Here is a 14,271-nt window from a genome sequence, read left to right on the forward strand (position 1 = left end):
TTTTGTTTTCTGTACTTATGTTTTATTGAGAGGGATGATAATTGTTTTTTCTACATTATTTCTTTAACAGAAGCTAAATATGTCAGAAGAAGAAAAAGTCATTTTATAAAAAAAAAAGTTACTTGTCATTGTAAAACTACATCTTTTATGTATAAAAAGACTAAAGGCATGATTTTAACTTTTTCTGAGAACCTAGATGTCGTACTCGATGAATTAATTGAATTTTAAAAATGAGTGATTTCAAAGATTTCTTTCTCCAAATAAAAAGTCTTCTATGGCTCCGGGCCAGCTGCTCTTTGTGGATCTCAATTTCTTAAAAAGAACTTGTATAAATATTTTTTAACTCCTTTTTCTTTTTTTTAACCCTAAATGTGTGTTTTTTCTGCACATGTCTAGTGGGCAAATTCAGATATACAATTCTTATTTTGCACACGCACTCAGTTCTCTTTGAAACACGAGGCATCAAAGCTGCCGTTTGATGTTGGTATTTTTACACAGGTATCCAGCACTGCTTATCACACAGTGTAAATACAAGCCGTAGGTGCAAAACTCTTCTTCCATTCAAATCTCCAATTCAGAATTAGTTTGTGTAAACATGATCAACTATTAACGTTAAAGAAGATATAAAGACATATATTTAAATATGTATAAACTGTCCCAGATCCGACATCTTGCATTCAGGTGCTGAGATCATTAGAGGTCATTATTGTGAAAGCACAGTTATCTCTTTTATATGCACTTTGTTGGTTCTCAGTATTTTGTATGACCCCTGCTCGACGGTGTCCTGGCTCTTCATTGAGTATCACTCTGTATCTTCAGTTTTAGCTTAATTTAGCAACTGTGAATGGCTTATGTGTTGGTAAGCAATTTTTATTAATTTGTGACGTATTTTTATGCACTTACTGCAGCTGGGGAGAATTTACACAGAGCTTAAGGCCTGGACAAAAGTTTGAAATCTTTTGTCCTTTACAAGGAAATAACTAAACGTCATGTCAGCCAGCTCCTCGCCAACACTTACATGTTTGGCTGGGGTCATTTGTTTTGGAATAAATGTGCATATTTTGGTTTGATTTTCAGAAGGCTGTGATATGGTTGCAGTTTTTTGAAAGAAAGTGGATGCTGCAGCTAAAGTACTGCAGATTCAAACAGGACACTTTTCCAGGGCCAGTGGATGGCAGCTGGAGGAGAGAGGGTAAGCTCTCCTCCAGCTTCACAGACTGGTGAATGGTTCTTAAACATCTGTGCAGGTTTCTTCTTCCTGACCCTGCTCTGAAGCATATTTTCATTTTGCAAAGTCTGCACTCATCTTTAGTCTCCAATATCACTAAAGTGGAGCCAGTTGGTGCTCCTTTTGTGTTTTCGCTCATTTCTTCCCTTTAACCCGACGTGCTTGGACTTAAATCTGGCTCCTCGTCTCTCTATCGCTCTGTGTACCAGCCTGTACCGCTTGCTTTCTTTGATTCATGATTGGCCACATGGTGTACCCATCAAAAAACAAAGTAAGTTGATATTTTTTTATTAAATAGGGATTGTTTGATATTTTTTGGGAAGATTATTTTTGTATTTGCCGCTAGTAACAAACTAAAGATATCATTTAAAATGGAACGCTTGTCAGGTGTTAAGGGTGAAAATATCAAAAACGCAGTTCTCTAATAATGATCAGGTGCAAGGACTGGACTGAAAATGAGCAAGTGAAGAATCAGCCAATGTCCAAAGAAGAACATTTCTGAAAGATGTCCAGAAGTTAAAAACTGCAAGAAAGTCTGACTCATTGGAAGCAAAATATAAAAATGTGCGTTTGCTCATATAAACCCATCCTCGTAGCATGAAAAATTTCCTACAACTGTAACACTTGACATATTATGTTTTATGTATTATCAGTTGGTATTTATTTGGTGTTTAGAAACTTTGAAACACTACAGCTGAGTGTTCCAACAGGAACAAAAACACATAATTGGTTTTGGAATGGATAAATCAGGCAAATGGTAACTCTACTCTACCTGAGCACTCAAAGCACTTCATACAGTTGAAACCTTCTCAGTGAAATGACATTTTACTAAATATTAGTTGGGGTGTCTGTAAATATTGAGATTGTATGCATACGTTTGACCCCACCTTTAGAGAGAATCACAAATAAATTCAAACTTCTGCACTGAATTCTTCTTTATTAAAGTCATTAAAGATGTGTGCTGTACAGTCATTTCAGGAAAAACAGCAGTTCTAAGAAATCATTAAAAATCTCAAACTACCATGACTTTCATTCCCATGGTGTGTGTATATAAACCCCTGATCATGACTATATATTTATTGTGCTTATGTCACACAGCTCTGGCTGTGACCAAAACACAGCTGTTTATATCTTCAGTGTGCAATGAGAGGCATTAAAACCATTTGTTACAGGTTGTGGATTAACTGAGGGGTTTCACAAAGGCCTGATATTTATTAAATAGGGATTGTTTTGTAACTTATGAAAAGCTACTCTAGAAGCGCTCAAGAATTAAAATATGGAGCTGGAAATGAGGCTAAAAGCCTGTTTTTAGGGATACACAAATGTTGTGAAGGGATGCCAAATTGCTACAACTTTTCTGTAAAGCAAATTTGCCTTTGGGTATAAATAAAGCAACTGTGAACCTTTTATCAAATATAAGTATATCAGCTAATAACAGTACATTCACTGATGGCAGGAGATGGTGTTTCTCTCCTCTGCAATATCGGTTTTTGTCCTCAAATCTGAGATTTGAGAGTTTGTAAGTCTTTAATTTTGAGGGTCTGTTTATTTTAACGGAGAGAGACTGAGTATCAACCAAACATTTAGGGGCAAAAGCACATTACAGAAAAGATATACACTGATTTGCATGTTATCGAGTGAAAAAAGTATTAGATTCCTTACAACCAAGCCGGAATTATGGTCCCACAGATTGCCTGTGTGCAGGGATTGCAATTAATCAATTATAGGTGCCCCTGATTTCAGCTCTTTCTGTGTATAAAGCACACCTGTCTACAGAGTCAGTTTCTTCCAGTCCAACCTCTCCACCACCATGGGCAAGACCAAAGAGCTGTCAGATGATGTCAGGGACAAGACTGTAGACCTGTACAAGACTAGAAAAGGCTAAATGAGCATCAGCATGAAGCTTTGTGAAAAGGTGAAAATTATTGAAGCAATGATTTGGGAAGGAAAAAAATGACTGTTAGTTGCCCTTAGTTCCATGCTTCATGAGGTGAGAATGATCATGACAAAGGTGGTGAATCAGCCCAAAACCACATGGCGTGGTTTGGCTTGTTAGTGATCTGACGACAGGACCACAGTCTAACAACACCATTGGTAACATACTGCGCCATAACAGATTTAAATCTTGCAGCACTCGCAAGGTCTGCTGCTAAAGAAGTCACATGACCAGGCTGTCTTAAGACTGTGAAAATTTTAATTATTCAGAGAAGGCTTAGGAGAAAGTGTTCTGGTCCACTAAAACCAAGACTGTGCTCTTTAGTGTTAACTGGACCAACTGTGTTTGTGGTGGAGAAGAATGCTGAGTATGATCCAAAAAAACACCATCCCCACCAATAAGCTTGAAGTGCCTGCCATTAATTAATGCTTCAATCTTAAATATGATCAACCTATCTCTAATAATCGGCTGTGTACCACAGGCCTTCAAGCTGGCTGTAGTTAAACCTTTACTTAAAAAGCCATCTCTAGACCCAGCTGTCTTAGCTAATTATAGGCCAATCTCTAACCTTCCTTTCATATCAAACATCCTTGAAAGAGTAGTTGTCAAACAGCTAACAGATCATCTGCAGAGGAATGGCTTATTTGAAGAGTTTCAGTCAGGTTTCAGAGCTCATCACAGCACAGAAACAGCTTTAGTGAAGGTTACAAATGATCTTCTTATGGCCTCTGACAGTGGGCTCATCTCTGTGCTTGTCCTGCTAGACCTCAGTGCAGCGTTCGATACTGTTGACCATAATATCCTATTAGAGCGATTAGAACATTCTGTAGGTATTACAGGTACTGCGCTGCAGTGGTTTGTATCATATCTATCTAATAGACTCCAATTTGTCCATGTAAATGGAGAGTCCTCTTCACACACTAAGGTCAATTATGGTGTTCCACAGGGTTCGGTGCTAGGACCAATTCTGTTTACATTATACATGCTTCCCCTAGGCAGCATCATTAGAAGACATAGCATAAATTTTCACCGCTATGCAGATGACACGCAGCTCTATCTATCCATGAAGCCAGGTAACACACACCAATTAGTTAAACTGCAGGAATGTCTTAAAGACATAAAGACCTGGATGACCGCTAACTTTCTGCTTCTTAATTCAGATAAAACTGAGGTTATTGTACTCGGCCCTGAAAATCTTAGAAATATGGTATCTAACCAGATTCTTACTCTGGATGGCATTACCTTGGCCTCCAGTAACACTGTGAGGAACCTTGGAGTCATTTTTGACCAAGACATGTCCTTCAATGCACATATTAAACAAATATGTAAGACTGCTTTCTTCCATTTGCGCAATATCTCTAAAATTAGAAATATCCTGTCTCAGAGTGACGCTGAAAAACTAGTTCATGGATTTATTACTTCCAGGCTGGACTACTGTAATTCTTTATTATCAGGATGTCCAAAAAACTCACTGAAAAGCCTTCAGCTGATCCAAAATGCTGCAGCAAGAGTACTGACAGGGACTAGAAAGAGAGAGCATATTTCTCCTGTTTTGGCTTCTCTTCATTGGCTTCCTGTTAAATCCTGAATCAAATTCAAAATCCTGCTCCTCACATACAAGGTCTTAAATAATCAGGCCCCATCTTATCTTAATGACCTTGTAGTACCATATCACCCTATTAGAGCACTTCGCTCTCGCACTGCAGGCTTACTTGTTGTTCCTAGAGTATTTAAAAGTAGAATGGGAGGGAGAGCCTTCAGTTTTCAGGCCCCTCTTCTGTGGAACCAGCTTCCAGTTTGGATTCGGGAGACAGACACTATCTCTACTTTCAAGATTAGGCTTAAAACTTTCCTTTTTGCTAAAGCATATAGTTAGGGCTGGACCAGGTGACCCTGAATCCTCCCTTAGTTATGCTGCAATAGACGTGAGGCTGCCGGGATTCCCATGATGCATTGAGTTTTTCCTTTCCAGTCACCTTTCTCACTCACTATGTGTTAATAGACCTCTCTGCATTTAATCATATCTGTTATTAATCTCTGTCTCTCTTCCACAGCATGTCTTTATCCTGTTTTCCTTCTCTCACCCCAACCGGTCGCAGCAGATGGCCCCGCCCTCCCTGAGCCTGGTTCTGCTGGAGGTTTCTTCCTGTTAAAAGGGAGTTTTCCCTTCTTACTGTCGCCAAAGTGCTTGCTCATAGGGGGTCATATGATTGTTGGGTTTTTCTCTGTATCTATTATTGTACAATCTACTGTGCAATATAAAGCGCCTTGAGGCGACTGTTGTTGTGATTTGGCGCTATATAAATCAAATTGAACTGAATTGAATTGAATTGAATAAGCATGAAGCTGGAAAAAGTGGGGCTATTTTTCTGCTAAGGATACAGGATGACTTCCCTGTATCAAAGAGCCAATAGATGGGGCCATGTGCCATAAGATCTTGGATGAGAAGCTCCTTCTCTTAGTCAGAACACTGAAGGTGGGTTGTGGATGAGTCTTCAGCCATAACAATGACCCAAAGCAACAAAGGATTGGCTAAAGAAGAAGCACATTAAGACTATGGAGCTGCCAGTCTCAAGACGTCAGTTTATAGAAAATCAATTTAAAGCTTTTATGTAATGTTTTTTGGGGGTTTTTGGTTGATATTCTGTCTCTCTCCATTAAAATTAAACTATCATAAAAGTTAGAGACTGTTCGTGTCTTTGGAAGTGGGCAAATTTACAAATTCAGCAGGGGATAAAATAATAATAAGTATGTCTTCAGAAAGACACTGGTGTATCACTGTGGTTGCTCAGTTTGAAAACATGTTTTTAGTTTAAATTGTTTCGTTTTTTTATCAGGCTTTATAACTCTTGCTCTGTGAGTTTTACATAGCTGAAGCTAAATATGAAAACACTGAATTTCTCGGGCTGCTGATTGAGTGCTGTAGTGTCTTTGTATTCCTCACTGCACAAAAGTCCTCTTAGGTGCTCACTTGTGTCGACCATTTCTCAAAAATTCCAACAAATTTATCAGAAAGGAAGACAATGCAAAAGCTGTCGTTTCTTGAAGGCCCATAGATAATCTTTTTTTTTCCTTTTACTGCTGCTCCCGGCCTTTGAAGGTCTGGCTGGTTGTGGCTGAACTCTGGCCAGAAGGCATCTGTTACTCAACAACATCTGTTCCTGTTACTCTCTTTCTCCCAGCATGCCGAGGGACACGCAGGTTCTCCCAAGGGTGGCCTTTTGTGTGCCCCATTGTCAATTCCATCATTGTCTGCTGAAGTCTGTTCCCATAAGGCCGTGGGTTTATAAACCCCTCCAAAGGACAAACTCTACTGGCCTGATGATTTACAGTTATTTGTGTCTAAATCTAACCGGTATCTTTGTGGGGGAATTAAGAAAGAGAACTCTGAGGAACTGATTTTATACTGTATGACTTTTGTGTTCAGATGTGACCGAACTTTGCTGGTTGTTTTTTTTTTTAAATAGCTTTTTCTCTGGCAACAGGAAGTCAAGGCATGAAAACCAAACCTGAAGTGGTCCAGTGGGTGAATTTCAGACCCATGAATTACCTGACTTGGTCTTTAGGAGGAGAAATAGGAGTGGTAAATCTAGCGTAGGGGTATTGTTTTTTGTGAATAGGCCCCCTCTCTCGTCTCCAGGGAGACACTTTCAACTTCTGGCAGTAGCCAACAGTGTCAGCATAGAAAAGCCCACTATGGGGTCGCCAGGGGAAGACAACAGATGTTACTGATTAACTTTACTCACGGACCCCTAAAGAAGTGTTTTTCAGAGTACTTGCAGATGGACAAAACAAAAGTTGGACGCAATCAAATGTTCACATTTAGCAATATTTATTTGGAAAAATAGTCTTGGCTAATTCCTTCATTCAAATACGGTAAAGGAAAGGGTAACATAACAATTTGTACAGTACAATCCCTCTTAAATAACATTTTCTTAAAAAAAACAAAACAAAGAAAAACCATCCCATTGACCTGAAGTGCCTTTGCAAATATCATTAAAAAAAGAAACTTAAATAATCATAACAAACATCACAAGTATATAATACAAAATAAAAACAACACAAAATCATTAAATTAACTTAAATTAAATCATAATTTTAAATCATAACTTTTTTTTTTCTTTATTTATTTTACAAAATCAGTATCAAAAAGCAACTTTCTTTTTCTTTTAATCGACACAAAGTTTTCATATCCCAAAGAAGAAAAGAACTGAACAATACTATGTCATAAAATGGTTTGGAGGGCTTAGGGAAGAAAACGCACTTCAGTTAACACAGTGATCAAGTATACATACAGTCTTCACAGGTGTAGTGATGGGCGCACAGCCCACGAGAACAGCCTCGTGAAGAACAGGCCAGTATGGCCAAACATCCACCGTTTGATGCAGTTCCTGCGCTCAGCAACGGCGTGTGGGTTAGAGAAAAGGCCTGGGTGCAAATGTTGCAAAACAAAACTCGTATATCATCGCTACGGGACAGCGTTCATTTATATTTTCTTTTTTTTTCTTCTTTTTTACAAAAACACCACTCCCTGTTAACAGGCAGAACAGAAAGCTAAGAAGCAGTTTACTTTGAACTGTAAACTTTTTTTTTTACCCTGCCAGTTCTAATCCCACAGGCCGCCACTGCCTGCGCTTAGTTTCCAGTAGAGAACCAGCTCACTCTGAATATCAGTTAAACGTATCAGCAGCAGTCTCAAGGCGGGACACCTCCCCCTAGGTTTAGAGCAGCATCTGAAGGAGCATAAAAACTCTCCTATAGAGTAAATGAACAACGGGCAGCCCATTGGTGGCTTCTTACACCTGGGGAAACACACCAAGAAGACAGAAAATGTTAGTTTTTGTCCTTTTAAATTCCAAATGACTGCAGAAATTGTATCTAAGGGTTAACAAAGTACAACTCACCTCAGTTGCAATTATACATTCGTCCTTCTCCTCTGACATCACAAACACAGATTTGTACTTGGTGTCCGCACATGCAGACATTTCTGGGGCTTTCTTTTCTGATGCATCGCTGTAGGAAGGAGAGAAAATACACGTTAGATACGTCTGACGTGTGTAAACACACGTCTGATTTTGTGTTTGACAGATGTTTACAGTGTCAGTTATTTACCATTTTAAACGTTTGCTGCGCTTCTCCTCAAACTCAAATGAGTCCTTGTCCTCACAGGCCGCCTCCAGCATGGCCTCCTTGGCCGCCTGCTCGTAGTTGACCTCGTGTACGAGCTTGTAATCTGCAGGCAGATGGTGGCTCTTGTAGCTGCTCCTCCCTGGTGAAGATCCTTCATCGGGGTCCCCGCTGCAGAAGTCCATCTTCTTGTTGATGTTTTTGACACCTGGCATCGGCATCACACTGATGGCCAGGTCCCTGTCACTGCGGTGACAGTTGTTAGTAAGGTTATTTATTGTCTCTGCTTCGCCTACAGTTTCTACTTGGCCGTCACGCTGGACTTTTGATTGGAAAAAGCCAACCAAAACAGCACAGCCTGCCAACAGCAGCAGCACCAGAACCACCCCGGAACCAATGGCCATCCAGGGAACTTCTGACCCCCGGATGGCAGCGTGCTCTGGAAGCAAGAACTGACAGTTTCTGCCACCGTATCCGTGAGCACAGGCGCAGACATAGCGATTGTTTCTTTCGTGGCAGGTGGCACCGTTGTGGCAGGGGTTGTGTTCGCAGCGGCTGATTGGGGAGCTGCAGTTGCGACCCGTGTATCCCGGGGGACAAGTGCAGGTGTAGCCATCAGGACCTTCTTGGCACGTGCCACCATTCTGGCAAGGATACGCAGAACACTCATCACCGGTGTGGTCACAGTTCTGGCCGGTGAAGCCGTCTGGACACTGACACAAATAGGAGTTCACGAGATCCACACAGCGTGCACCTGAGAATAGAGATAAAGTCAGGAATGAGGGTTCAGTTCGTGCAGACTGAGCATCTCAAAGACCAAACCCTTATTCTGTTTGGGTACTTACCATTGGAGCAGGGGCTGGAGGTGCAGTGGTCAATCTTCTTCTCACAGTTGAACCCTGCATACCCCGTGGGGCACTGGCAGAAGTAGCCTCCGTCAGGGTTGTCAGTACAGCGGCCTCCGTTGGAGCAAGGCCCATCAGCACACGTCATGGCGCTTAGCTCGCAGTTGTTGCCATAGAAACCGTGAGGGCAAGTGCAGGTATATGTGTTTTCCAAATCCTGTGGGAAAAAATAGAACAGACTTGACATCAAGATCTGTGTGGTGCTGCATCTGCAGCATTTCCAGCTTGCTGCATGCTGTATGTCTTGAATTTTTTAGGTTTAATATGAATTGAACACTGATCGAAAACAGAAATGATAGATGAGAAGAAATGTAGGCTGATGCATTCAGGCATCACTGGCGCTGAGCCACAGTTAACAAGATGTCTCTATTCTTATTCCAAGTTCATTTAAGAAGACCCACGAGCACTCACAGTGCAGCTTCCTCCATTGCGGCAGGGGTTTCCAGCACATTCGTTGACCCGAATCTCACAGCTGGCCCCAGTGAAGCCAGGCCTGCAGGAACAGGTGTAGCTGCCCTGGCCAGTGTTGCTACAAGTGGCTCCATTCATGCAGGGCTTGTGGTGAGTGCAGTAGTTGAGATCTGGAAAAAAACACAACAGCACATGTGGATTAGCCAGAGCACAACACATGGCGGGATAGCAGCAGCGGCGACAGTATGCGCTTTTGTCCTCAGGCAGACTGGACTGTTTCTCTTCTGCCAGTGGTTTTTTGTTTCCTTGCCTCCTGTCTTTGCTGAAACAACTGCTGCTCTGTTACTGCAGTGCTGATGCTCTTTCTCTCCAATCTACCTTTTTACTGGCTTGTGGTTTGAAACCAAGTTTGGGGTTTGAATAAACGACAAACCAGTGATGGAAAACTTGCCTTCAAGAACAAGTTGTCCACATTTTGTCACCTTTCCACCAAATAAGCAGGGGATTTGTAAGTTGTTTTAAGCATTAATTTGTTATCTTCCTGTTCAAGAAATCTAAGTCTAAGCTGCACATAACCAGATTTTTGTTTCAAGTACATTTCAAATACTTTTTTTTTTTTTATTGTTACGCAGCCTAGATATCCGGAAAACTTAACCTGCTTTACCCTACGTGTTGTGACTTCCTTCATTCAACAAAACCACTTCTCTCTCTGTCCCTACTTCCCAGACTCTTTCCTTACCTTGGTTGCAGAAGAGTCCACCCCAGCCCTCCTGACAGTTGCACTGCCAGGGCTGCTGGCAGGTCCCATGGAGGCAGCCAGGGTAACGAATGCACTCATCGCAGTAGCGCCCTTTGAATCCCACTCTGCACCTGTTGTTGTCCAATTAGGAGGGAACACCGGTCACTCCACTCACATTACTTCATGCAACCCAATAATTAATTAATGCCCCAGTGAACTTGTAGAAAGAACTTACTTGCACTCCCCAGGTTTCTCGCAGAACCCATGCTCTTCATCACATCCTGGCAGACAAATCGCTGTACAGGAAAACAAGAGTATGCTTTTTAGAAACATTGAGGCAACTTATTTTTAAGATTTGCTTTTAAAGATAAAAAAAAAATCCAAAGAAAGTAATTAAAATGAAGTAAAGTAGTGGCTTCTGAACCCATTAGCTTGTCATCATGGAAGATTTTTCTGCTTAACATAGTGGAGAGACAAAGGAGGGAGTGTGTGAGTGCGTGTGTGCCCCAGAGTGCACACATGCACTCACACACACAGAGGCCCTCAGCCCACCACCCTCTTTTTTTTCTTCTTCGCTGCGGGTCAGAACTCTTTTATTCATTCTGTGTGTGTACACACACACACATACACATACATACTCCCCTTAATGTCTCGGATTGGGGTAGATAAGAGTGGACAGCTGGCGAGTGTGTTGCCAGTGCGCGACAGCTGCTCCATTGTCTCCTCTCTGCCGGCAGCTGCCCACTTCAAACAATACCTCCCCCAACTCAGCCAATCACCGACCGGCCCACTTCGAGAGTAACGAATCGGAAGGTAGCATGTAAATTTATGGCACGCGTGAGATTATTCTCAAAAACTTTCCTTAGAATAAATCAAGTGGTCGTGTGTGTGTATGTGTGTATGTGTGTGTGTGTGTGTGAGGGGAAAAGTAGGAGAGAGGAGGGGGTGCGCGTGGTGTTTACGCCCTGAATTGCCTTCTAACGGCACTCAGAGAACTTGACTATAGATCTACATGGAAATAAAAACTTTTTGAACTTTACCTTCACTAAAAACATTAAAATTAGTTTTAAATCTATCTTTTTTTAAACGATTTCTTTTTTAAATGACTTCTTTACGTCTAATTTCTTTTCCTTTCCGTGTTTGTTTGTCTCTCCCCTAATCAAAATATTTTATTCTATAACGGGAAAAATCTCTGCAACTCACGTTCAGTGCAGTACTGCCCCTTCCACCCGGCGTCGCACACAATCTCCCCGCGCTCTCCACAGGTGAAGTGGCCGAAGGCGTCGTCTCTCGGCCGGCAGAACACTGAACAGCCGTCCCCGTAGTAGTGCTCATCGCACACGAATCGATAGGAGTACTTGAGTTCGGTCCTTCCCCCGGTGTGCAGGTCCTGGGACCATTCCTCTCCCACAGTCAGATGCCTCTGGGTGGTCATGGTGCTAATAACCCGGTCTGGGTTCTCTGAAATGTGCATGTAGAAGTACAAGATGATGAGGAGAAAGTGTGTAAATGTGAGAAAAAATAAACATTGAAATGGGAGATTTAGTTCCTACCCGTGGAGAGGTCGTCTTTGGAATCGGCGTGTAATGCTTCAATGATCAGCGAGAAGGTCCCCTGGGAACACAAATGGCTTCATGAGACAGGTGGCCAGCGGAGATGTGGCGATAACATCAAGTAAAGGCCCGAGGCGATTGTGCCATACACTCAATGTGCTGAATGCAAACTGCCTAACCTGATCCGATGAAACTAAATACCTGTAAACTTTGTGTGCTCTCTGAGCCTTCAAGTTGTGCGCAGGGAAAAAAGGTGCGCTTTTCACTCACGCATTTATAAGAATTGGCGCGATTTCTCAGCCTTAACTCCTACTCTACATAAATGGTTGTATTTACCGGCCACGTGAAGCCGAAGTTAATCCTGATGGGGTTGGTGAACGAACTCTCCGGGATGGCATCTGGGACTTGGAATGAATTGGAGCCGAGGACGGGTGTCACAGCGCCGCCGTAGGTGCACGGGGGCTCTGGGGAAGCGTTGGGTTGATAGTGCTTGAGACAGATCCTGAAGAAGGTCTTACACTCGCACTGCTGCTGGAAAGACGAAGCCAGACCTCCTTTACAGCAGTTTTTGTTGCCCTGTACTCCCTTCTTGTTCAGAAACTCCTGCAACTTCAGCTCAAAAACTCCCGAGCAAAACCCCTGCGGAGGAAAGCGGCTTATTATCATCAAGTGCACACACAGTACCGCTTGTGTGAGAGTGCATGTTGTGATGGGAGGGTAGGGGAGGCAGGGGGAGGGTGATGGTTCATTGTTTGGAGGGAAAATGTTTGATTTAGAAGCTTACCTGGCACAGCAACATGGACATGACGGCAAGAGTCAGCAGGATGACGCGCCCCATATTAAATAAATACATAATAAATAGTAAATAAATAAAGTAAAAAGTCTTGGGGCTCGGCTTGTCGTCAGGGTGCCTCCTCCTGTTCAGTCCCTCTGAGGAAGATACATTGAGCACGTTTCTGTCGCCTCACAGGGTTTTCTCATCAACTGCTGTGGATATCAGCCACACCGTTTTCACTCATGTCCCGAGGCACAAAAAGACAAAGGATAAATCCCAAACCTTAAAAAATAGAACCACAAAACAAATGGAGTAAACTTCTGCGTTGTGTTGAAAAATAAAAGCAGTCCTCCAGTTAAGTTATAATCCAGTGCGTAAAGAGGAAAAAGCGAAGTGTTCCTTGTTTGTTACAGCAAGAATGTTAGGGCGAAGCTTTTTTTGTTTTGTGTGTGAAGGTCTTGGTCTAACCCAAGGACAGATTTGTCACTGGTCCAACATGCTTCTTTCTACCGCCTGATGTCTTTCCTCACTGTGAACTGTGCGTCTGTCTACAGCCAAGGCCGCCTGCAGCCTGTTATATACGGCCTGACACATGCTATGGTAATAGCATGCAAATGGACCCCCTCCTCCTGCTGCCCGACTACACCTCCCAATCTGGCTTGGCTCTCTACAATGGGATCCCATACAAGTACCCCACCACCATCCTCCTTATTCCTCCTCTAACCCCTCATACAGTGTTAATACCCGAGCTCAAATAAGGTTGTGTGGAAGTATTTAAGAAGTGAAAACTTCTGTAAGACTCCTACACAGGAGAACAAACAGGAAAACTTAACATTCAATCGGTTAAGAAGACATAAGAAGAAGAAAAAGAATTGGGCTGACTTTTGGTTGTTGGTCTGTTGACATCACAGACCCTCTCCTATATATGAAAAACAAACTAAAAGTGTTAAAGTGGTAACATGGATATGTTCTATACACCTTTTAAGAGTTTTCAGCATCGTACAGCTGCCAGATTTCCCTCTGGGCTGTGGATGTCGAAGGCATGCGGCTGAATTGATCCATCCAGCTGTTGCATCACTGCACCAGCTCCTTTGTTGTGGGCGTCCTAAGATGTTTTGGATGCAGTGCCAATTAACAGTGTGAAGCTGATTCAAAAATCTCCCCCAAAAAGAAAGAAAAAGCGTTTCCTGGTCAAACTCTGACTCAGTTAATTGTTTTTCAGCCACCCCCTCCCCCCCCCCTCCTTCCCCTCTTCTTTCTCAGCATACACACACGCTCTAAATTTTGGTATTTGTATCTGTGGGAAGAATTTGATGCTTTGAATTGACTGAAAAGACTGAAGAAAACATTCCTTGGCAGAGCTGCGCAATGAGGTAAACGACATGAGGGGCTGGACTCCTGCTTTTCTTTTTTGCTCTCGCCTTCTTCTCTTTCTTCGCACTAGGATGAAAAAAAGAGACCGTGTTTGCGTGTTAATAGGTGGCAGTGTGTGTGCGTGCACAGATGCGCGCGCGCGCGCGCCGTAGTCGCTCGCGTGGCCAGCATAAGGGGGAACTTTTGTTGTTGTGCGTGGTGGAGGAATAAGTTTGCTCTCTCT

General features: G+C 42.5%; 1 protein-coding gene across 1 annotated transcript; it reads right to left on the reverse strand.

Moving 5' to 3' along the window:
- Positions 1-7,019: 7,019 nt before the first annotated feature.
- dla (deltaA) lies at positions 7,020-13,205 on the reverse strand. Its single transcript, XM_031733942.2, has 11 exons — positions 12,684-13,205; positions 12,236-12,538; positions 11,900-11,960; positions 11,550-11,807; positions 10,582-10,642; positions 10,347-10,477; positions 9,608-9,777; positions 9,137-9,353; positions 8,277-9,045; positions 8,069-8,177; positions 7,020-7,966 (listed from the first exon to the last, which is right to left on the reverse strand). Exons 1-11 carry the CDS (start codon positions 12,750-12,752, stop codon positions 7,961-7,963), a joined length of 2,154 nt encoding a protein of 717 aa, XP_031589802.1. The 5' UTR covers positions 12,753-13,205; the 3' UTR covers positions 7,020-7,960.
- Positions 13,206-14,271: the final 1,066 nt, after the last annotated feature.

This window comes from Oreochromis aureus, linkage group 6 (assembly GCF_013358895.1).
Source record: "Oreochromis aureus strain Israel breed Guangdong linkage group 6, ZZ_aureus, whole genome shotgun sequence".
Taxonomy (NCBI): Eukaryota; Metazoa; Chordata; class Actinopteri; order Cichliformes; family Cichlidae; genus Oreochromis; species Oreochromis aureus.